The sequence below is a fragment of the Petaurus breviceps genome, unplaced genomic scaffold (assembly GCF_028583685.1).
Source record: "Petaurus breviceps papuanus isolate PSGF00001 unplaced genomic scaffold, PetGlider_PUasm1.0 188, whole genome shotgun sequence".
NCBI lineage: Eukaryota > Metazoa > Chordata > Mammalia > Diprotodontia > Petauridae > Petaurus > Petaurus breviceps.
Genome location: NW_027185804.1, coordinates 39,360,024 through 39,380,975, shown reverse-complemented (window position 1 = coordinate 39,380,975; position 20,952 = coordinate 39,360,024). Strand labels below are relative to the sequence as shown.

At 36.3% G+C, this 20,952-nt stretch overlaps 1 protein-coding gene and 1 long non-coding RNA gene across 2 annotated transcripts; both read right to left on the bottom strand.

The window, feature by feature from the left end:
• Window positions 1-665: 665 nt before the first annotated feature.
• On the bottom strand, window positions 666-19,912 carry LOC138163466 (uncharacterized). The gene is made up of 3 exons (XR_011168889.1): window positions 19,792-19,912; window positions 18,012-18,135; window positions 666-1,062 (listed from the first exon to the last, which is right to left on the bottom strand). It is a non-coding gene; the product is annotated as an uncharacterized lncRNA (long non-coding RNA).
• LOC138163465 (olfactory receptor 4A15-like) lies at window positions 16,879-17,832 on the bottom strand. The gene has a single exon (XM_069090924.1). The coding sequence runs from the start codon at window positions 17,830-17,832 to the stop codon at window positions 16,879-16,881; it is 954 nt and encodes a 317-aa protein (XP_068947025.1).
• Window positions 19,913-20,952: the final 1,040 nt, after the last annotated feature.

The following is a 20,952-nucleotide window of genomic DNA, read 5'->3' as shown; positions in this document are numbered from 1 at the left end:
CACAGGCACTGGGGTGTGGAGATCCATCTTGCCCTCTTGGAAAGTTGGAGGGGGAATGGGAGAAGATTGGGGGAGGGGGTATTCAGTGGGATTGCTCTTTTGGGGTGATGGATAGGGGAAAGAAGGGGAGAAAATTTGGAACTCAAAATCTTGTAGAAATGATTGTTTTAAAGTCAAAATAATCATAAAATTTATTTTTCATAAAAAATGTACTTCCCATAGTGCCTGGCACATAGTAGCCACTATATGAATGTTTTCCCCCTCCCTACTTCTAACATGGATATATAGAACAATGGCATACCATTACAAATGCTTCATGATTGTTCTCATGGTGCCATCTTGAATTTTTTTGCTAGACACATGGCAGTCTTAGAGATGGAAGATATAGAGCAGCCATAGAGGATAATACCCACTGGATACATTGCTACATCCAACTTTTATAGAACCCCCATGTCCTCCATCTCTATTTTGCCATATGTTCTTCAAAGAAGTTTCAAGGTAAATTTGGGGGATTTTTATTATTACAATGACACCCCTGAAGAAACTAACTAGCTTTTCACAGTAATATTGTTCTTCATATACTTCAGATTTGGGAAAGTGAAATAAAAGCCTGTGGTAAAGCAGTCTTGTATTCAAAACAGTTTTATTATTTACTAGCTCTTTGACCTTGGGAAATTTACAAGGTTAGTGTAACTTTTCTCATCTGTCCTTTGTATTTAATTACTTGATTTGCAAGGAAAGTGCTGTGTAAAATTATTAAAAAATGTAAAATTATAACTCCATGTGATATAATGACCTATTTTAATTCCTTCATCTTTAAACTCAGGATCTCACAAATAATAAATTGCCAAACATGTTTAAAACTCAGATCTTCAGAAGGAAGGGGAGGGACTGAGGGACCAGAGGAGTGGAGATCCTGGGAGCATGAAGAGGGAGACATCACCAGCAGGGGAGCCCTGAAGGTTGCCCCTCGGATGTAGGTCCAGTCATCATCCATCTCTTCTTCTTCCCCCTTGGTCCCAGGAGCCACGGGTAGCTTGAGGCAGCACTTTCCACAGGTTCCTGGAGCAGGAAAACATTGTTACCGATGTCCTGGGGAAACTGGAGGAAGTGTCCAGTGTCAAAAATACTACCTGGCTACAGGTTCCATTGCTTTTGTAGCCCTCTATCTCATCTTTGGTTATGGTGCCTCCCTACTCTGCAGTCTCATCAGATTCATCTACCCAGCATATGCTTCCCCCAAGGCCATTGAAAGCCCCAACAAAGATGATTATACCATTTGGCTAACCTACTGGGTGGTATATAGCATATTTGGCCTGGCCGAGTTTTTCTCTGACATCTTCCTTTTCTGGTTCCCCTTCTACTATGCAGGAAAGTGTCTTCTTGCTATGGTGCATGCTTCCAGTGGCCTGCAATGGCCCCCACATCCTGTACCACTGCCTGATCCACACTATCTTCCTGAGGCACCAGGCTTACATGGACAGCCTGGTGACTGACCTGAGTGAACGAGCCCTAGACACAGCAGCCCATCTGACCCGGGAAGTCCTCCAGGCCTTGGATCACAGTTGGATGGTGATAACCTCCCAGGTGGCTCCTCAGTTCCCTCCAGAGTATCCCAACTAAGGCAGGCATGATTCACCCCCAGAAGAATAAGTGAAGAGATCACTCCTGAGCCAGAAGCTTCGAATGACTGGACACCCTCCTCCCAGCTCCGTCAGCATCAAGGGACCCTGGCCCCCAATCCTGGCTCCTGTCTAAGCAGCTGACCCCTCCCAGCTGTATGGCTCCACTCAACCCCACTCTCTAGGGCCTTAGGGCATTAGAGAAGTCTCCACAGTCTGGGAGGTGGGATGAGCATGGGGGGACCTCTACCCATTTAGGATTCACCAGCGCCTGCTAAGGGGCCCTCCTGGTGCTCTGACTGTTCTAAGTATAACATTAACCATCTGTGTCTGCACCCCCCCCCACACTGGCCTCCCACAGAACTCTTGATGTGTCCTACCCATTCCAGCTGCCCTTGAATTAAAAAAAATAGTCCTAAAAACAAACAAAAAAAAAAAAAAAAAAACCCTCAGGTCTTCAAATACCAAATCCAATCATCAAAAATAAAGAAATTCCTCAATAAGCCTCACTGTTTCCCCAGTTGCTCATTGTCACAGGATTGCACATGTGGAAAGAAAATTTGGAATCTTCTGGTTCCAGTCTTAAACAAAAGGTGAATCTATTACCCATCTATTATCTAGGTATTACCCATCACCAGCAGGGGTCCACTTTAGAGTCAAATGTACTTCCACATAATTTACACTCATTGCTTCTAATTATATCTTCTAAGTTAAATTAGAAAAAAAAGTTTAATTTATCCCTCAGTCACATTATAGTGCTTAAAATATTTCAAGACAACTTTTTAGAATATTTTTAAAAAAATTTTTGGCTATGGGACCACTTTTCAAGCCTGGGTTCATATTTAAGGAACTATAGGTGTCAAATTTCACTTCTCTGATTAATGGTAAAGGCAGAAAAAGGGACTCTGGCACATCATCTGGAGAATAGGATCATTGTTCTGGATGATATGATGAAAATAGTACGTGTGTGTGTGTGTGTGTGTGTGTGTGTGTGTGTCCCTATACAAGCAACCTTGACTGGGAGTCACGTGAATTTGTTATTTCTGTTTTCTATTTTAAGATTATAGTCCTGAATTATAATATTTCATTTTCCCCTTACCTATGATAGTCAAGCTCTGCATGTAGTTCAATGAGACACTGGGGAACCATTCTCAAAAAAAACCCCAAACAAACAAACAAACAAAAAACAACAACTAAGAGCCATGGTAATAATGATGAAAATGTATATACTGTTTTAAAGCTTATTATGAATTTTCATTTTTTATTATTTTTTCTTTTTTTAAAATTTTTCTTTTTCATTTTTTAGTTTACATCATTCATTTCCACGAGATTTTGAGTTACAAATTTTCTTCCCATTTTTCCCTTCCCACCACCCCAAAACAGCAATCCCACTGAATATCCTCTCCTCCAATCTGCTGTCTCCCACATCTTCCCCCAAACCTCCTCGGACTTTCCAGTAGGGCACGGTGGATCTCTATGCCCCAGTCAGTATATCTCATTTTCTAGTTACATGTAAAATAATAATAATAATAATAATATGTATATATGTTTTTAAACATTTGATTTTAAAACTTTGAATTCCAGATTCTTTCTCTTCCTCTCTCACCACCAACCCTGAAGGGGAAGATAAGCAATTCAGTACTGGTTGTACTTGTGTAGCTATGCAAAACATTTGCATAGAAGATATATATTGTGAAAGACTCCATGCTATCTCCCTCCTCACTTGTTCTATTCTCTACTTTGATCCTGTCCCTTTTCAAAAGTGGGTGCTTCCAACTTCCCTACCCCCAACCTCCCATCCCATCCATCATCCTCCCTCTCATCCCCTTTCCCCCTACTCTCCTGTGGGGTGAGATACGCTTTTTAGTGTGTATGTCATTCCCTCCCTAAGCCAAATTTAATGAGAATAAGGTTGACTCATTCCCTTTTGCCTTCCTGTTCTTCCTCTCCTTCGTAACAGTTTTCCCTTGCCTCTTGTGTATGAGATAATTTACCGCATTCTGTCTCTCCCCATCTCCTCTCACCTCTTAATTTCACCATTTAAGTATCATACCTTCCTATTCATTGGTCCTGTGCCTTCTGTCTATGTATACCTGTCCACATATATACACACAATCACATATGTATTCATATGCCCTTATACCCTTCTATATAGACACACACATACACACACACATATTCCTTTCAACTATTTTCATACAGAGAAAAGTTTCATAAGTTACAATTATCGGTTATCCATGTAAGAATATAAGTTGTTCAATTTTGATAAGTTCCTTAAGATTTCTTTTCCCTGTTTACCTTCTCATGCTTCTCTTGCTTCTTCTATTTGAATGTCAGATTTTCTATTCAGCTCTTTTTTTTTTCATCAAGAATGCTTGAAAGTCCTCTATTCCACTGAATGACCATATTTTCCCTTAAACATGATACTCAGTTTTGCTGGGTAGGTGATTCTTGGTTTTAATCCCAGCTCCTTTGACCTCCTGAATATCATAATCCAAGCCCTTCGATCCCTCAGGGTGGAAGCTGACAGATCCTGAGTTATCCTGATTCTGTTTCCACAATATCGAAATTGTTTCTTCCTGGTTGCTTGTAATATGTTCTCCTTGATCTTAGAACTCCGGAACCTGGCTATAATATTCCTAGGAGTTTTCTTTTTGAAATATTTTTCAGGAGGTGATTGGTGGATACTTTCAATTTATATTTTGCCATCTGCTTCTAAAACATCAGGGAAATTTACCTTGAGAATTTCTTGAAGGGTGATTTCTAGGTTCTTTTTTTGATCATGAATTTCAGTTAGTCCAATAATCTTTTTACATTATCTTTCCTGGAACTATTTTCCAGGTCAGTGGTTTTTCCAATGTGATATTTCACATTCTCTTCTCTTTTTTCATTTGTTTGGATCTGTTTAATAGTATAATAGTATCTTGATTTCTCACAAAGTCACTATCTTCCATTTGCTCCAATCTAATTCTGAAGGAATGATTCTCTTCAGTGAGCTTTTGAGATTCTTTTTCCATCTGGCAAATTCGTTTTTTTAGGGCATTCTTCTCCTCATTGCCTTTTTGAGCTGCTTTTGTCATTTGAGTTAGTCTGTTTTTTAACGTATAATTTTCTTCAGTGAGATTGTTGACACTCATTTCATAATTTACTTGCATCATTCTCATTTCTCTTCCCAATTTTTCCTCCACTTCTCTTATGTGGTTTTCAAAATCCTTTTTAAGCTCCTCTATGGCTTGTAAACAATTCATATTTTTATTGGAATTTTTTGTTGCAGGAGTTCTGACTTCACTGTCTTCCTCCTGTTCCATGCTTTGATCCTTTTTGTTCCCAAAATAGGAGTTAAATGTCAGAATGCTCTGTTTTCTTTGCTTCCTTTGCTTGCTCATGTTGCCCCTCAATTACTAGACTTTTGTGCCTTTTGCCACAGTCGATCTCTGCTACCAGAAAGGGAAGTTTCATCCCAAATGTTGGGGTTTTCACAGCTGCTGGAGCTATTAGTTGGGTGCCCTCTCTGAAGCCTCCACATGCTCTGGCACACTGTTTACTTACCCCAGAACCTTCACCCTAGACCACAATCCAAATCCAAGCAGGTTAAAGCAAGAGCAATTACCCCTAAGACTGGTTGCTTGGTCCCCCTAAAATCTGCAGGCCAGGAGCTCTAAAGCAGCCACAAGGCAGGCAGCTGCATGGCCATGGAGACTCAGCTGCTTCTCACCCCTGGGGCAAAGGCTGAACTGCACATCTGAATTCCTAGGTCCCAAAGTCCACGCTGTACTGACCTCTCACTTTGTCCTTAGCATCTATGGGTTGATAATTCTGGAAACCGCCACAGCTGCTGGTAATCTGAAATCCCTCCAGAAGGAGGCTGGTCAGGCCACCCTGAGACTAAAACCTCTGGCTCAGGAGGGGCTGGGCTCCCAGAGATCTTGTGCTGGCCACTTCCTGGCTTGCTGTGGGCCTGCCAGGCTGTCCTCAGTGGGAGGTTAGCATCTCTCTGTCATTTTGTGGGTTCTGTTGCTCCAAGTTTTTCTAGAGTCATTTTTTACATGAATTGGAGGAGGTGAAAATCAGAGGAAGTTCTATTTCTTCTCTGCCATCTTGACTTCACCCCCCTATAGTTCCTTTTCTAAATATTATGTCCTTTTATCCACACAACAAACCTGTGCAATAGGGGGATAAACTTTATACCCAATTTACAGATTAAGAAACTAAAACACAGAGGATTAAGTGACTTACCCATTGACACACATCTGTTAAGTATCTGAGGCTTGATTTTAAGTCAGTTTTCTTCCCTTGACTTCAGGCTCCATGTTTTATATCCTATGTCAGTTAAGTACCTCAAATCATCAGATACACTTGCTGCATTCATTCCATTTTTTTTTGGTGTAACCATTGTATCATACCTGTTTCTTCTACTCTTTGGACCTATTTAGAAGGTTTAAAAAAAGTGTTGCCTAAGGGATTTAAAGGGCAACAAAATAAATAAAATAAGTTAATATTTCTATGAAAAAAACATTTCAGGCTCAAGAACACTGTTATTTCTTCTTCTTAAGGGATTAATGTCTTTGACTTACTACCTTTAAAACCAGAATTCTATGAGTCACATATAAAAAAAAAGGAACTGGGGCTAAATGAAAAATCTGAAAGATTTCATTCACTGGGAAAAAGTAATGTTAATGGGTATCTTCTGTTGTGTTGGTGACAACATCACCTAAGAGCTACTTCTGTTTCCACACTGGAATATCAACATGGCATTTGAGAAGCACAGAACCAATAACCTTGCACTTTTCAATTACATATGGATAAAATAGAGATTAAGATATTTCTCTAAATTTTATTGTTGATGGATTTGTCATATGATTTCATTCATTTTGGATGTCTAATAACAAAATCCCTCCAATACATATTCACTGCTCCTTTGAAACTTATAGTCAGATAGATTTGTCTGGGTATAAGTGGTTTGTCCAATGTCACAGCTACTAATTCAAAGGCAGGACTTTCAACCTAGGTTTTTATGAATACAAATCATTCCCCACTCCCCCAGCCTCCTGATTTCTCTGATTTATTTTTGTAAATTACTTGTATAAAAAGTGTTAGGCAATGAATACAATTATATTTCTTGAAAAATCTTAAGCATATGGTAGTTTATTATGTATTAAACTAAAAACTTGCTAAGGTAAAAATTTGTTTTTATTTTGGATGATGGTAGCTTCCAAAATATGTCTCTGTTTAATAAAACACATTTAATTCTATGTAAGTGTGCATTGATTGTCCATATTTCCAATGCAGCTTTCCATAATAAATATTTTCTAAGATGAAAGGTATAAAACACCTCAAGGCAACATTTCAGAGAGACATGAGAAGCAATGGTTTTGGTCACAGTAATCCAGGTCTCAACCTCCTTGAGAAGTAGAGGAACTGAAACTGTATTCCCAGAAAATACTCGGTTAAATTTAGCATAAAGAAAGTTGAATTATGGAAGGTTCACTGCTATTTTCCTATGACCACAGGACAATAGACAAAATATATGGCAGAAATGAATCCATGTGGTTCTCCCAAGACTTTCTACCACTTAACCTGTCTATACAGAGAAATTGAGGAAGTGATTTCTTCTTTGTTTGCAAAAATTTTAAAGTGGTTCCTAAGGAAAGAATACTGATGTATTCCCCTGCCTCATGCTTCATTCTCAAAGGACTTAATTATCAATGATTTTTGAAGGACTTTGTTTTAGAAATAGAGGTGGGATTTTGGTGAATTGTTTATTAAAAAATATGTCTGTCTACTTGGCTCTTTTCCCTGCCTTTGGGGTTTCTCCTCTCTTCCTTCAAACCCATAGAGTGAAAGTTTCCATTAGGACTAATACTCTTGAGTATCAGCAAGGATGCAGAGTTCTGAGTGAAGAGAGACTTCACATGACATCATTTCAGGACTGGGAAAAACATTTATACAAACTCACATTGGCCGATATTTTTATAAAGACTTATTTTTTTCCTGATTACATGTAAATAAACATTTTTAATATTTTTTTCTTAATTTTTTAGTTCCATAATCTCTTCTCTATCCCTACCCTGCTACTTGAGAAGGCAAGCAATTTGATATAAATTATGCATATACACTCAAAGTGTTTGTATACTAGCCACATTGCAAGTAAAATATGGAAAAAAATTTAAAAACTTTAAAAATTATGCTTCATTGCACACTTCTGCTCCATCCCTTCTCTGTCCATAGGTGGGTAACATTTTTCTTCATAAGTCTTTCAGAATTGTCTTACATCATTGTATTGCTGAGAATAGGTAAGTCATTAACAGTTGAACTTCATTACATCACTTTATTGCTGTTACTGTGTACAATGTTCACCAGGTTTTGATCGTTTTATTATGCATTAGTTCAAGTAAGTTTACACAAGTTTTTCTGAAAGTGTCCTTCACAATCGTGTTCTATTGAAATCATATATCACAGATAATTCAGTCATTCTCCAATGCATGGGCATCCCCTAAGTTTCCAATTCTTTGTCACCACAAAAAAGAGCTGTTATAAATATTTTTTACATATTCTTCGCTGTCCTTTTTATAAAACCTCTTTGGGCTATAGACCCAGCAGGGGTATTGCTGGATCAAAGGGTATGTACAGTTTCATAGTCCTTTGGGCATAGTTTCAATTGCTTTCCAAAATGGATGGACTCCCCCAACACCACATTAATGTCTCATGTTTTTTTTTTTTCACATTCCCTCAAATACTCATCATTTTATTTCTTCTCTGTCATATTAGCAAATCTGATAGCTGTAAGGTGGTACCTCAGAGTTACTTTCATTTGCAGTTAATGCAGTCTATTAGCTGTGCTGCTACAGGTAGCTAGGGGACAAAATCCTAATGGGAACCTTTAGAATCTAGCCTCAATTAAAGGAAACTCAAGGGGATAACCAGTTCCAGGATTTTCAGACCATTGAGTTTTGTTATTTTTTAATATATTCACTTAACTATTAATTGTAACAGAACCCCTGACAAAAATTACTGGGATTTTCTCAATCTTCAAAGTATGAACCCATTTGGTTTTTAAGATGACAGTCCTGAATTTGGATTAGAGAATTTTGTTTGAATTAGCGAATTCCTTTGCTCATTAATGAAAATTAATTATTAGCATTCATGTTTTTAAATGTTGAGTTACAATATATTCTTACACTCTCACCCCTCCCACATCTATTTGGAATATAATAAATATGGTAGTATATGTGTGTGTATACACACAGGCATACATATAATTATGAAATACCTCCATGTGTGGCATGTTGAAAAAATAAATAAATAACTTATGAAGAAAGTGATAAATGTATTCTTCAATATGTACTTAGGATTTTTTATATCTCTCTCTGCAGATTGATAAAATGTTTACTCATTGTTCCTTCAGAATTCTCTTGGATCTTTATCTTGATCAGAGTAGCTAAGTCTTTTACATTTGATCATAGTTACAATAGTGCTGTTGCTATGTACACTATCATTCTAATTCTCTTTACTTTATATCAGTTTATATAAATCTTCCCAAGTTTTTGTGAAATTGTCTACATCATCTTTTCTTATGACACAATAGCATTCCATTGAAATCATATATCACAACTACATCAGCCATTTCCCAATTGATAGACTTTTCCTCAATTTCTAACTTTTTGGCACCACAAAAAGAGCTGCTATAAATATTTTTTTGTAAAAATAGATCATTTTCCCTTTTTGTTGTTCTCTCTAAGATATAAAGACAATAGAAGTATTGATGGATCAAAGGATGAGTCATTTCATAGTCATTTGGGCATAGTTCCAAACTTCCCTGTGGAATGGTTGGTGTAGATCACAACTTTACCAATAATGTACTAGTCTCCCTATTTTTATACATCCCTTCTATCACTTATTCCTTTTCTTTTCTATAATGAGAGGCAATATAAGATTGTTAGGTTGCATCTTAGAGTTGCTTTAAGATGAATCTCTGTAAACAATAGTGTTTTAGAACATTTTTTCATTTAACTATTGATAGCATTGATTTCTTCTTTTGAGAACTGTGTGTTCATATCTATGGATCATTTTCAATTGGGGAATGGGTCTTATTTTTCATAAATTTTGGCCCAACTCTCCATATCTTTGAGAAATGAGCTCTTTATTGGAAAATGCTGTAATTTCCCCCTGCCCCCATTTCCTGCTTACCTTCTAGTTTTGGTTGCACTACTTTTGTTTGTGCAATAAGTTTGTAATTTGATATAATTGAAATTATCCTTTTTACATTCTGTGAGAGTCTCTTTTTCTTCTTTGGTCGTAAGTTCTTCACTGATCCATAGATCTGACAGGCTAAATTTCCCATGTTATAATAACTTTCTTATGGTATCACCATTTAAGTCTAATGTATGCACCTTTTTTTGACATTATCTTGATAATGATAAAAGACGTTGGTCATGACTAATTTTTGCTCTGCAAATTTGCAAGCAATTTGGACCAAATTCTAAGTTCTTGCTCCCCAGATTTGGAGGTTTTACTTACTCAAACCTTAGATTCCTATAGTCATTTAGGGCTCTGTACTGTCTGATTAATCTATAGTACTGATCTATCATTGAATTTTTTTAAGCCAAAACCAGATTCTTTTCATGATTAACATTTTGCAATATAGTTTGAATCTGATATTGCTAGGCCACCTTCCTTCCTTTTTTAAATTTTTTAAATTTATTTTTAGTTTTCAACATTCATTTCCACAAAATTTTGAGATACAAATGTTTTCCCTGTCTTTCTCCTACCCCCCACTCCAAGAAGAAAGCATTCTGAATACCCCTTCCTCCAATCTGCTCTCTCATATATCCTCCCCCATCCACCCTCTACATTTCTAGTAGGGCAAGATGGATTTCTATACCCCAGTGCCTATATACCTTATCTCCCAGTTGCATGTAAAAAATATTTTTGAACATTTCTTTTTAAAACTTTGATTCCCAGGTTCTTTTCCTTCTTCCCTCCTCACCCACCCCCACTGGGAAGATAAGCAATTCAATATAGGTTGTACATGTGTAGTTACGCAAAACATATCCATAGTAGTTATATTATGAGAGACTAACTATATTTCCCTCCATTCTATCCCATCCCCTGCTTAGTCTATTTTCTACTTTGACCCTTTCCCTTTTCATAAGAGTTTGCTTATAACTACCCTCTCCCCCAATCTTCCCTACCTTCTATCATCCCCCCTCTTATACCATTCATCTCCAATTTCCTGTAAGTTAAGATACCCAAATGAATATGTATGCTATTCTGTCCTTAAGCCATGTTCAATGAGAGAAAGGTTGACCCATTCTCTTTCATCTTTCTGCTCTTCCACTCCATTGTAAGAGTTTTCTCTTGCCTCTTTCATATGAGATAATTTACCCCATTCTCTCTCACCCTTTATCCTTCTCTCATTATATTCCTCTCTTAACTCTCAATTATACTTTTAGAAAACATCCCTTCCTGTTCAACTGATTCTGTGCCCTCTATGTAGAAATGTACACATACACTATCCTATACATACATACATGTATGTATACATACATATGTGTATATATATATGTATATATATATATATATTCCTTTGAACTATCCTCATACTGAGAAAAGTCTCATGAATTACAATTATCATTTTTCCATGTAGGAATGTAGATAGTTCAACTTTAAAAGGTTCCTTATGATTTCTTTTTCTTGTTTACCTTCTCATACTTTTTTTTTTGCTTCTTGTATTTGAAAGTCAAATTTTCTATTGAGCTTTGGTTTTTTCATCAAGTATGCTTGAAAGTCCTCTATTTCATTGAATGACCATATTTTTCCCTCAAGTATTATACTCAGTTTTGCTAGGTAGGTGATTCTTGGTTTAATCTCAGTTCCTTTGACCTCCGGAATATCATATTCAAGCCCCTTGATCCCTTAATATAGAAGCTGCTAGGTCTTGTGTTATCCTGATTGTGTTTTCACAATACTCAAATTATTGAATTTAATCTGAATTAAATTCCTGAATCCTGGCAGTATTTTCTCCTTGATCTGGGAACTCTTTAAAAATTTGGCTGCGATATTCCTAGGAGTTTTCTTTTTGAGTTCTTTTTCAAGAGGCAATCCATGAATTCTTTCAATTTCTCTTTGGCCTTCTGGTTCTAGAATATCAGGGCAATGTTGCTTGATAATTTCTTGAAAGATGGTGTCTAGGATCTTTTTTTGATCATGGCTTTCAGGTAGTCCAATAATTTTTAAATTATCTCTCCTGGATCTATTTTCCAGGCCAGTGTTTTTTCCAATGAGATATTTCACATTGCCTTCTATTTTTTTCATTTGTTTGTGTTTATTTTATGGTATCTTAATTTCTCATAAAGTCATTTACTTCCATTTGCTCTAATCTAATTTTGAAGTAATTATTTTCCTCAGTGAGTTTTTGAAATTCCTTTTCCATCTGGCAAATTTGACTTTTTAAGGCTTTCTTCTTCTCATTGGCTTTTTGGGCCTCTTTTGTCATTTTAGTTAGTCTATTTTTTAAGCTAGTATTTATTTTGGTATTTTGTTGGTGTCTCATTTAGCAGGCTGGTGACTTGCTTTTCATTATTTTCTTCCATCTTTCTTATTTCTCTTCTCAATTTTTCCTCCACTTCTATTACTTATTTTCAAAATCCTTCTTGTGAATCTTGTGATCTTGGGCTTTTTCATCAGGAAAGTCTGGAAGTCCCTTGTTGCATTAAATGACCATCTCCTTGCCTGAAAGATTATGCTCAGTTTTGCTGGGTAGTTAATACTTGGTTGCATTCCTAGCTCTTTTGCCTTATGAAATATCAAATTCCAATCCCTTCAGTCTTTTAATGTAGAAGCTGCTAGGTCCTGTGTAATCCTGACTGTGGTTCCACATTATTTGAATTGTTTCTTTTTGGATGCTTGCAATATTTTTCTGCTTAATCTTGTAATTCTGTAATTTGGCTACTATATTTTTTGGAGTTTCCAATTTTGGATCTCTTCCAGGAGGTGATTGGTAAATTCTTTCAATAACTATTTTACCTTCTGATTCTAGGACTTCTGGACAGTTTTCTTTGACAGTCTCTTGGAGGATATTGTCCAGGCTGCTTTTTACATCATGGCTTTCCAGTAGACCAATAATTCTTAAGTTATCCCTCTTGACCTGTTCTCCAGGTCAATTATTTTCCAGTGAGATATTTTGCACTTTCTTCCAATTTTTCAATCTTCATGTTTTGTTTGATTGACTCTTGGTGCATCACAGAGTCCTGATCTTTGATTTGACTGATTATAATTTTTGGTTAATTATTTTATTCAGTTAATTTTTGAAGTTCCTTTTTTAGAGTAGTATTTTTTCCAGTTAGTTCAGAAATTTTACTTTTTAAGGATTTGTTTTCTTCAGTGAGACTATTTTTTCCAATTTGGTCACTGTATATTTAAATTTATCCCCTACCTCACTAATTTGGCTTTGAAAATCTTTCTTGAGCTCCCGCAAGAATGCTTTTTGGGCTTGAGACCAGTTCATATTTCCATCTGTGGTCTCAGGTGTGGATACAGAGTCCATTGTGTCTCCTGAAAGTGATTCTTCTCATTCAGAATAATAGGATTCTATTTTCTTTGGTCTTGCCTTTGCAAGTTGCTTTCAGCCCATTGTAATTGCCTATTTCCTGTCCATTAAAGTATATTTCTGCTCCTGGGGTAAAGAGGCCTCTGACCCAAGATTCTCAAGGCTGGGATCTGGGAGCCTAGATTTGTGTGCTATAGCTTCTGGGTGTCTAGATTGAGGCCAAGGCCAGTACTCTCAGTGTTTTCCCTGAATTACCCTGAGGCACACAGAGTAATCTCTAGGGGAGGGGTCATCTTGCAGCATCAGATTTCTGCTTCTATATCCCTGAGCTATAACTCAGGCCGTGTGAGGTGGCTTGTTGGGACCCCTTCCTGCTCTTCTCTTTAGACTCCTTACTGATCCAGTTACACCCCTTCTCTGTGATTCCTAAGCTTGAGGCTATTTCTGCCATTTCAGGATTTTACTCTGTGTGGGACATTTATCTCTAGGTTTTCTTGATCAGGGAGGGGGAATTGGAGCATCCAGAGTTTACTTTGCCATCCTGGCCCCTGGAAAATCAGGCAGGTGATTTTTAAACTTCCAGGCTGGGGGGTTTATAGCCCCAGGAGAAGCTGCTGTCTTTGCTTTGGGCCCTGAGCTTTATCTTACCCAGCTCCAATGGATCCTCCCTTCCTGAGGTGAGAATCATACTTGAGGTGGGTGAGTCTGCTGGCTGGGGCTCCTTCTCTCTCTGCTGTAGTCTGCTCTCTAGTCTGAACTGCTGCAGCTCCTGCTTGCTCCCTGATCCCCCTTCCCCGACCCTTGTGGGCACTTTCCTGGGCTGGAGTCTGCTACACTCCATCTCCCAGTGGATTCTGTCACTTCAAGATCCATTCAGATTCACTTTTTAAAGTTTAGTGGTGGGATTCACGTAGGAGTTTAGAAAAGTTACTGCTTCAGTTCTGCCATCTTGGCGCCACCCCCTGAAAACTTTATCTTTATTAGGGAAGGTGGAAGGATTCTACATAAACAGGGTATGGTATGGGAGAGTAAGTCAATTATATGGGGATGAGGTAAAAAATGAACTGGGCAAGTAGAGGATTCTGAGAAGATTGCAGAGAAGATTTTAAAAATCCAAGTTTTCAAGCTTTTTCCCCCCAAATAGTTAAAATAAGACTTTAGGGAAAACAAAATGTGGGTGGAGATAAATAAAAATGATGTGCCTTTAATTGTGTACAAAGTTCTCCTGGTTCTGCTCTCCTCACTCTGCATCCATTTATATGAGACTCTCCAAGTTATTATGAAGTCTTCATGCTCCTCATTTCATATACCACAAGAATATTCCATTACATTCATATACCACAACTTGCTTATCCATTCCCCACTTGATGGGCATCCCCTTGATTTCCAGTTCTTTGCCATCACAAAAAGATCTTCTATAATTATTTTTGTATACATGAGACCTTCTCCCACTTGCATGATCTCTTTGGGATATAACCCTAGAAGTAGTATTTCTATGTCAAAGAGTATGCACTTTTTTATAGCCTTTGGATATATTTCCAAATTGCTCCCTGAAATGGTTAGATCAGGTCACAACCCCATCAACAATGTATTAGTATTCCAATTTTTACACATTCTCTCCAGCATTTATCATTTTCCTGTCTTGTCATCTTAGTCAATCTGACCGGTGAGATGTGGTACCTCAGAGTTGTTCTGATATGCATTTCTCTAATGAATAATGATTTAGAGTATTTTTTCATACGCTTATAGATGTCTTTATTTTTTTCCTCTGAAAACTGCCTGTTCATATCCTTTGACCATTTATCAATTGGGGAATGATTTTCATTCTTATAAATTTGAATCCATTCTCTGTGTACTTTAGAAATGAGGCCTTTATGAGAGACAATGATTATAAAAATTCTTTCTCAATTTTCCACTTCCTCCTAATCTTGGTTACATTGTCTTTATTTGCACATAATGTTTTCAGTTTAATGTAATCAAACTTATCCATTTTGCATTTCATAATACTCTCTATCTCTTGTCTGGCCATAAATTCTTCCTTTTTCCATGAATCTGACAGGTAAACTATTCCTTGCTCTCCCAGATTGCTTACAGTAGCATCCTTTGCATCTAGATTGTGCAACCTTTTATACTTTGTTTTGGTGTACAGGGTAAGATATTGGTCTATGCCTAGTTTCTGCCATATTGTTTTTCAGTTTTCTCTGTAGTTTTAGTCAAATAGTGAGTGCTTATCCAAGAAACTGGAGGCTTTGGGTTTGTCATACAGTAGACCAGATCATTGTAGTCATTGACTGCTGTGTCTTGTGTAGCCAATCTATTTCATTGATCCAGTACTCTATTCCTCAGCTAGTACCAAGTAGTTTTGATGACTGCTGCTTAAAATACAGTTTAAAATCTGATATGACTAGGTCACCTTCCCCAGAATTTCTTTTCATTAATTCCCTTAGTATTCTGGACCTTTTGTTCTTCCAGATGAATTTTGTTGCTATTTTTTTCTAACTATATAAAATATTTTTTGGTAGATTGCTTGGTATGGCACTAAAAAGGTAAATTAAATTAGGTAAAATTGTCATTTTTATTTTGTTAGCTCAATCTAGCCTTGAGCAACTGATGTTTTTCAAGTTATTTAGATCTGATTTTATTTGCATCAAAAGTGTTTTGTAAGGGAGGCTAGGTGGCACAGTCAATAGAGCAACTGCCCTGGATTCAGGAGGACTGAGTTCAAATCCAGCCTCAGACACTCAACACAAAAACTAGCCACATGACCTTGGGCAAGTCACTTAACCCCAACTGCCCTATCTTCCCCCCCTCCAAAAAGACAAAAAAAGTGTTTTGTAATTGTCATATAGTTACTGGGTTTGTTTGGCAGGTAGATTCCCAATTATTTTATAATATCTACAGTAACTTTAGATGGAATTTCTTTCTATTTTTACATAGATAATTTTTTAAACTCCATATTAAAAAGTAATATTCCTCTATTACTAGATTTTACATCACATTACAGGTCATGAGGTATGGTTTTATGATGATAAAGTTAACTGCTGCATATGAAGATGCCTAATTTACATAAAAAAACTTGGAGCAGTATTAACTTCAAGTTGAGAGAAAGTGATTAATTTTCTTATTCTCTCCTCTAGAATATACACTGCCATAGCACAAACACAGCATATGACATATCAGTCCAATCCATTAAACATATTTCACCAATATTATTCTCATAATTATCTTTGCATCTTTCTTAAAATAATCAATTGCTCCTAAAATCTATCTCCTTATTAAAATGAATTGATATGTTTTCTGATGATCCATTATCTTCTTTTTTAAATTTTATTCTTAGTTCCAACTTATCTCCCTCCATGCATGCCCTCCCCCACTCACTGAAAAGGTAAAAAATAATGTGATTTTCATTATGCACATGAAGTCATATGAAGCACATTTCTACATTAGAAACATTGCAGAATAAGAAAAAAAGAAAGAAACATTTGCTTCAATCTGAAATCAAAGACAATCGGTTGTCTACCTGGACATGGATGGCATTTTTCATCAACTATCATGCTCATAAAGAAATAGTTCCAACAACAACAAAAATGTAGTTTCTAATACTAATGGCAGAAAAGTATTTTTTTCTTAACATACTCAGGATTTGCTCTCTTAATGTCAAATAAGTCCTAGGAATGTGAGAATCTTCTATGATTTCCCTTTGAAACATCACTGATTGGTGAAGACATTCGTTATCTTACAGCTAGACATCACCTTTCTGTTCCAAAGTTTCCTCATGGCATTTTTCATCTCTCTGTTTCTCAGAGTGTAGATCAAAGGGTTCAGCATAGGAGTGATGATGGTATAAAAGACAGTTAGAGATTTATCAATGGGGAAGGTACTGACAGGCCGAACATACATGAAAATGCAAGGGACAAAGAAGAAGACAACAACTGTGATGTGGGAGATGCAAGTAGAAAGGGCTTTTTGTCGACCTTCTGAACTTTGGCTTTTCAAAGAGTGTAGAATGACCCCATAGGAGATTAGCAATAGGACAAAGATAATTATGCATATTGCTCCCCCATTGGCAACCACTGAGATGCCAATTATATAGGTGTCTGTACAGGAAAGTTCCAATAAAGGGTACATGTCACAGAGGAAGTGATCCATGATATTGGGTCCACAGAATGGGAGACTAATAATAACAAGGAGCTGAACTAATGAATGCATGAACCCTCCAATCCAGGATACCCCCAAGAGCAGAAAGCATACCCGCCATCTCATCATGACTAAGTAATACAAGGGTTTGCAGATGGCTACATAGCGATCATAAGCCATAGAAACAAGGAGGAAAATTTCAGCCCCACCAACCATGTGTCCCAGGAATAGCTGCACCATGCAGGCTTGGAAAGAAATAGTTGCCTTTTCATAGAGCATGTCTAGGGTCATTTTAGGGACAAAGATGGTGGCATAGATAACATCCATAGAAGACAAGAAGGTAAGAAAGAAATACATAGGGGACCTCAAGCTCTTACTTCCAATGACAGTCATGATAATCAGAATGTTACCTGCAATAGTTGAAAGGTAGATAATTAAGAATAGAGCAAATAGTATTTTTTGTACTTCAGGATTCCGAGTGAGGCCTAGTAGGACAAACTCAGTGACATTGTTCCTGTTTCCCATGATTTTTTGGAGGGTGTGGTAGGGGGCAGCAGTAACAGTTTTTAGCACCAGACTTGTAGGTAGAAAAGCCTTGAGTTTAGTTCTCTCATTTGCCCCTTTTTATGGATGATCTGCTTAACCTTTATGGGCATCAGTTTCCTCACCACAACACTAGTCATAAACAGTTAAACATTACCTACTTCACTGAGCTTTTGTAGGGGGGAGTAGAATGAAGTAATGATGGATATTCCGTTTACAAAATTTGATCTGACATACAAAAGTTGATTATTCTTCTATAGTTTCAGCAGTCAGTTTGTTTTTTACCTGCAAGGATAATTATGAAACATAAACATTTTGTTGACCCCTTTTTATGTGATTTTCATTTCTCAATATAGCCCCTTATTTCTGAAAATATATGAAATGTGTTTCATAATGAAATATAGTTTCTCTTCTTTGTAACAAAGGGACACTGTCTCATGTATTTCCTGAGACAAATTTTATCACAATAATTGCCTTATATTTGTTTTCTTCTTCTTTTTATAAGTCAACTTTGTTAATATCATTTTCCATTTTCTGCCCAGTTGAATCCGCTTTCATAAAAAAAAACTGTTTATCTAAATTTCAGATGTTCATATTTTCTAATAGTAGAGAAATGTACTGTCTTATTTGAGTGTTTCCTGATAAATGGATATCTATGTTGTTTTTAGTTTTAATTGCTGCAAAAAGTACTTTAATGAATATTTTGCTATAAAATGTTCTCTTCCTGATTTCTTCTGGGGTGGTGGTCTGGCAATGAGTGTCCCCATTCCGATAGCAAAAGCATTTTAGTTTCTTTTTGGAAATATAACCTTTTAAATCAAGGTACCAGTGCTCTTCTAAAATTTCCAAGACATTTCCAATTCAGTAACATAATTTATTCTCACTAAAGAAGAAAAATAGTTGGTAGTGATTCTGGTGGAAAGAAGCTAAGGCCCAGAAATGTAAGACCGTTCAAGGTCTCCTGATCTCCTACTTGACAAGATTTGTATTTTTAAGTAATCAAATACTTTCCTTTAGTAATCTGAGGGTCATCCAAATGACCCTCCATCACTGATATTGAAATACTAATAGCATCTTGTTTCAATCAATCGATTGGAATTTGTTTCATTGTAACAGTAAGTATTTTTCCTTCATAAGGTCTTTATTAAAATGCAAGTAATCCATCAAAACATATCACTATTATTTACACTTTTCCCAAATATGTGTATCATATACTAAGATTAAAAGTATAATAAAAAATGAATTTGTTTTATTAAAGGGGCATATCATAGAACTAGAAGATAACAAGCCTGATATACATGTCATAAACATATTTGTTATGGCTATGTTATTATCATCATCACCTCAAATGAATCAGACATTTCTAAATGGAGAGAGGAAATGAAATGTAATGCATTTTTTTCCTGCTTTTGACTTTGTCTGAAATTATTGTCCAATTAATAGCCAAAACCAGATCACTAAAACATCTTCTGAATCAACAGCATATGACATTGTCTGAAGCCTGATCTTTATACTTTACTAGTCTCGTTGCAAATATTTCACTTCCCAATGGATAATGCTATGAATTGTCCCATGTATTTTAAATTTTAAAATAATGAACAGTGTCATTCAGTTCCTTCATTTATACCCTTAAATTCATAAAGAGATTAAAAACTGGTCATGTAAGAAGACTATCAGCATGGATTTTGTAAGTGGTTTAAGAATCTTTCTCATTCCTCACTAAACTAAGTGAAAAACATTCATTCAGCTTAGGTGAGCAGCTAAGTTATAACCTAACAGCAAAGCTTACTTTGGGATAGAATCGGAAATGTGAATGAATTTTATAAAATAATAATACTTCTCCATGAAATCAGTTGGTCCAAGTCCTTTTTTCTGATATATTTCCTTGATATTGAAAGACAGTAGTTTAGGGCAATGAAAATGTTATTTGCCACCACTCACCTTGTTTTCACTACAGAGACAGAATAGTCCATGAGAAGATCTATATCAATGTTATTTCAATTTTCTTTTCCTTCCAGTTCCCTGCATAAGTATATTTCCAAACAATTGCACTTCCTTAGATAGTGAAGTTGATTCTATGTGAGTTCATGGACACTTTTGTAGACAAAGGAGGATTTTATCCATATTCAATAAAATCACAATCTCATGTCTGTGAGTCATTCTAATGCTGTGTTCTTAAAACTATTTTTCTCTAATTAAATCCTTTGAGAAATTTGCTCAGAGAACAGGGACAGTTCACATGACCCTAAAGTTCAAAGTCTCTGGAGTTTTCTCAGAGTTAATAATCTTAATTGTACAGTTAAGAAAAAAACAGTCGAAACAAAAAAGCAGTAGAGATATGTTCAGTAGAAATTATGATTTCATTATAGAGCTATGGTTATTAATAGGGTTTATGTGGTTTCTTTAAAGTTGTACCAAATGACAGCTGCAGGTTCAGGTTTGTAGTTTCTTGAATAGTTAATTTGCTACAGAGTTTAGAAAACATGAAAAATAATGCATCCATCTCAAATATATAAATAACAATTGAATAACATTGAAATAACTTTTTCCCCCCGGAGGGGGTTTACAGTAAAGTAGAAAATGGAATTACTAAAAATTATTAACATTTAAAGTTTAATACTACTAGTTACTGGAATGAACTGCCAAAGATATAAATTTGCTTGGGCTTGACAATTTTTTCATCCCTTCCTTATTTCGTATTCTGCCTCTCCAGTATTTGTTTTAGGGCATTATTTAAAGGTTTTCAGAGAGACTTTGGAAAGAGCTCAGGCAAGTCCCTGCCTTCTCTTTGTCATCTTGGCTTTGCCCCCACATGAGACTATTTAGAACAGAAAAGATCTCTGAGCCTTGAACAACAGTGGACTATCCATTGACAGCTAGGATATTTAAAGGAATAGGATTAACACATGGGGGAATGCAAATAAGACACTCTTTGACAAGCCCTTGATGGTATGTCAGGTATAAGAAATTAATCTGAAAAGACTGTCCCATATTATATTAGTATAAGTATGTTATATCATTTGGCTGATGTTTCTAGTGAGAAATTTTTTTTTCTGAAGAAAATAGAAAGTTCTTTATCTTTTTCCTTTGCTTTTCATTTTT

Bases quoted from the DNA above. Each gene is read 5' to 3' on its own strand.
- LOC138163465 (XM_069090924.1), bottom strand. From the start codon at position 17,832: ATGGGAAACAGGAACAATGTCACTGAGTTTGTCCTACTAGGCCTCACT.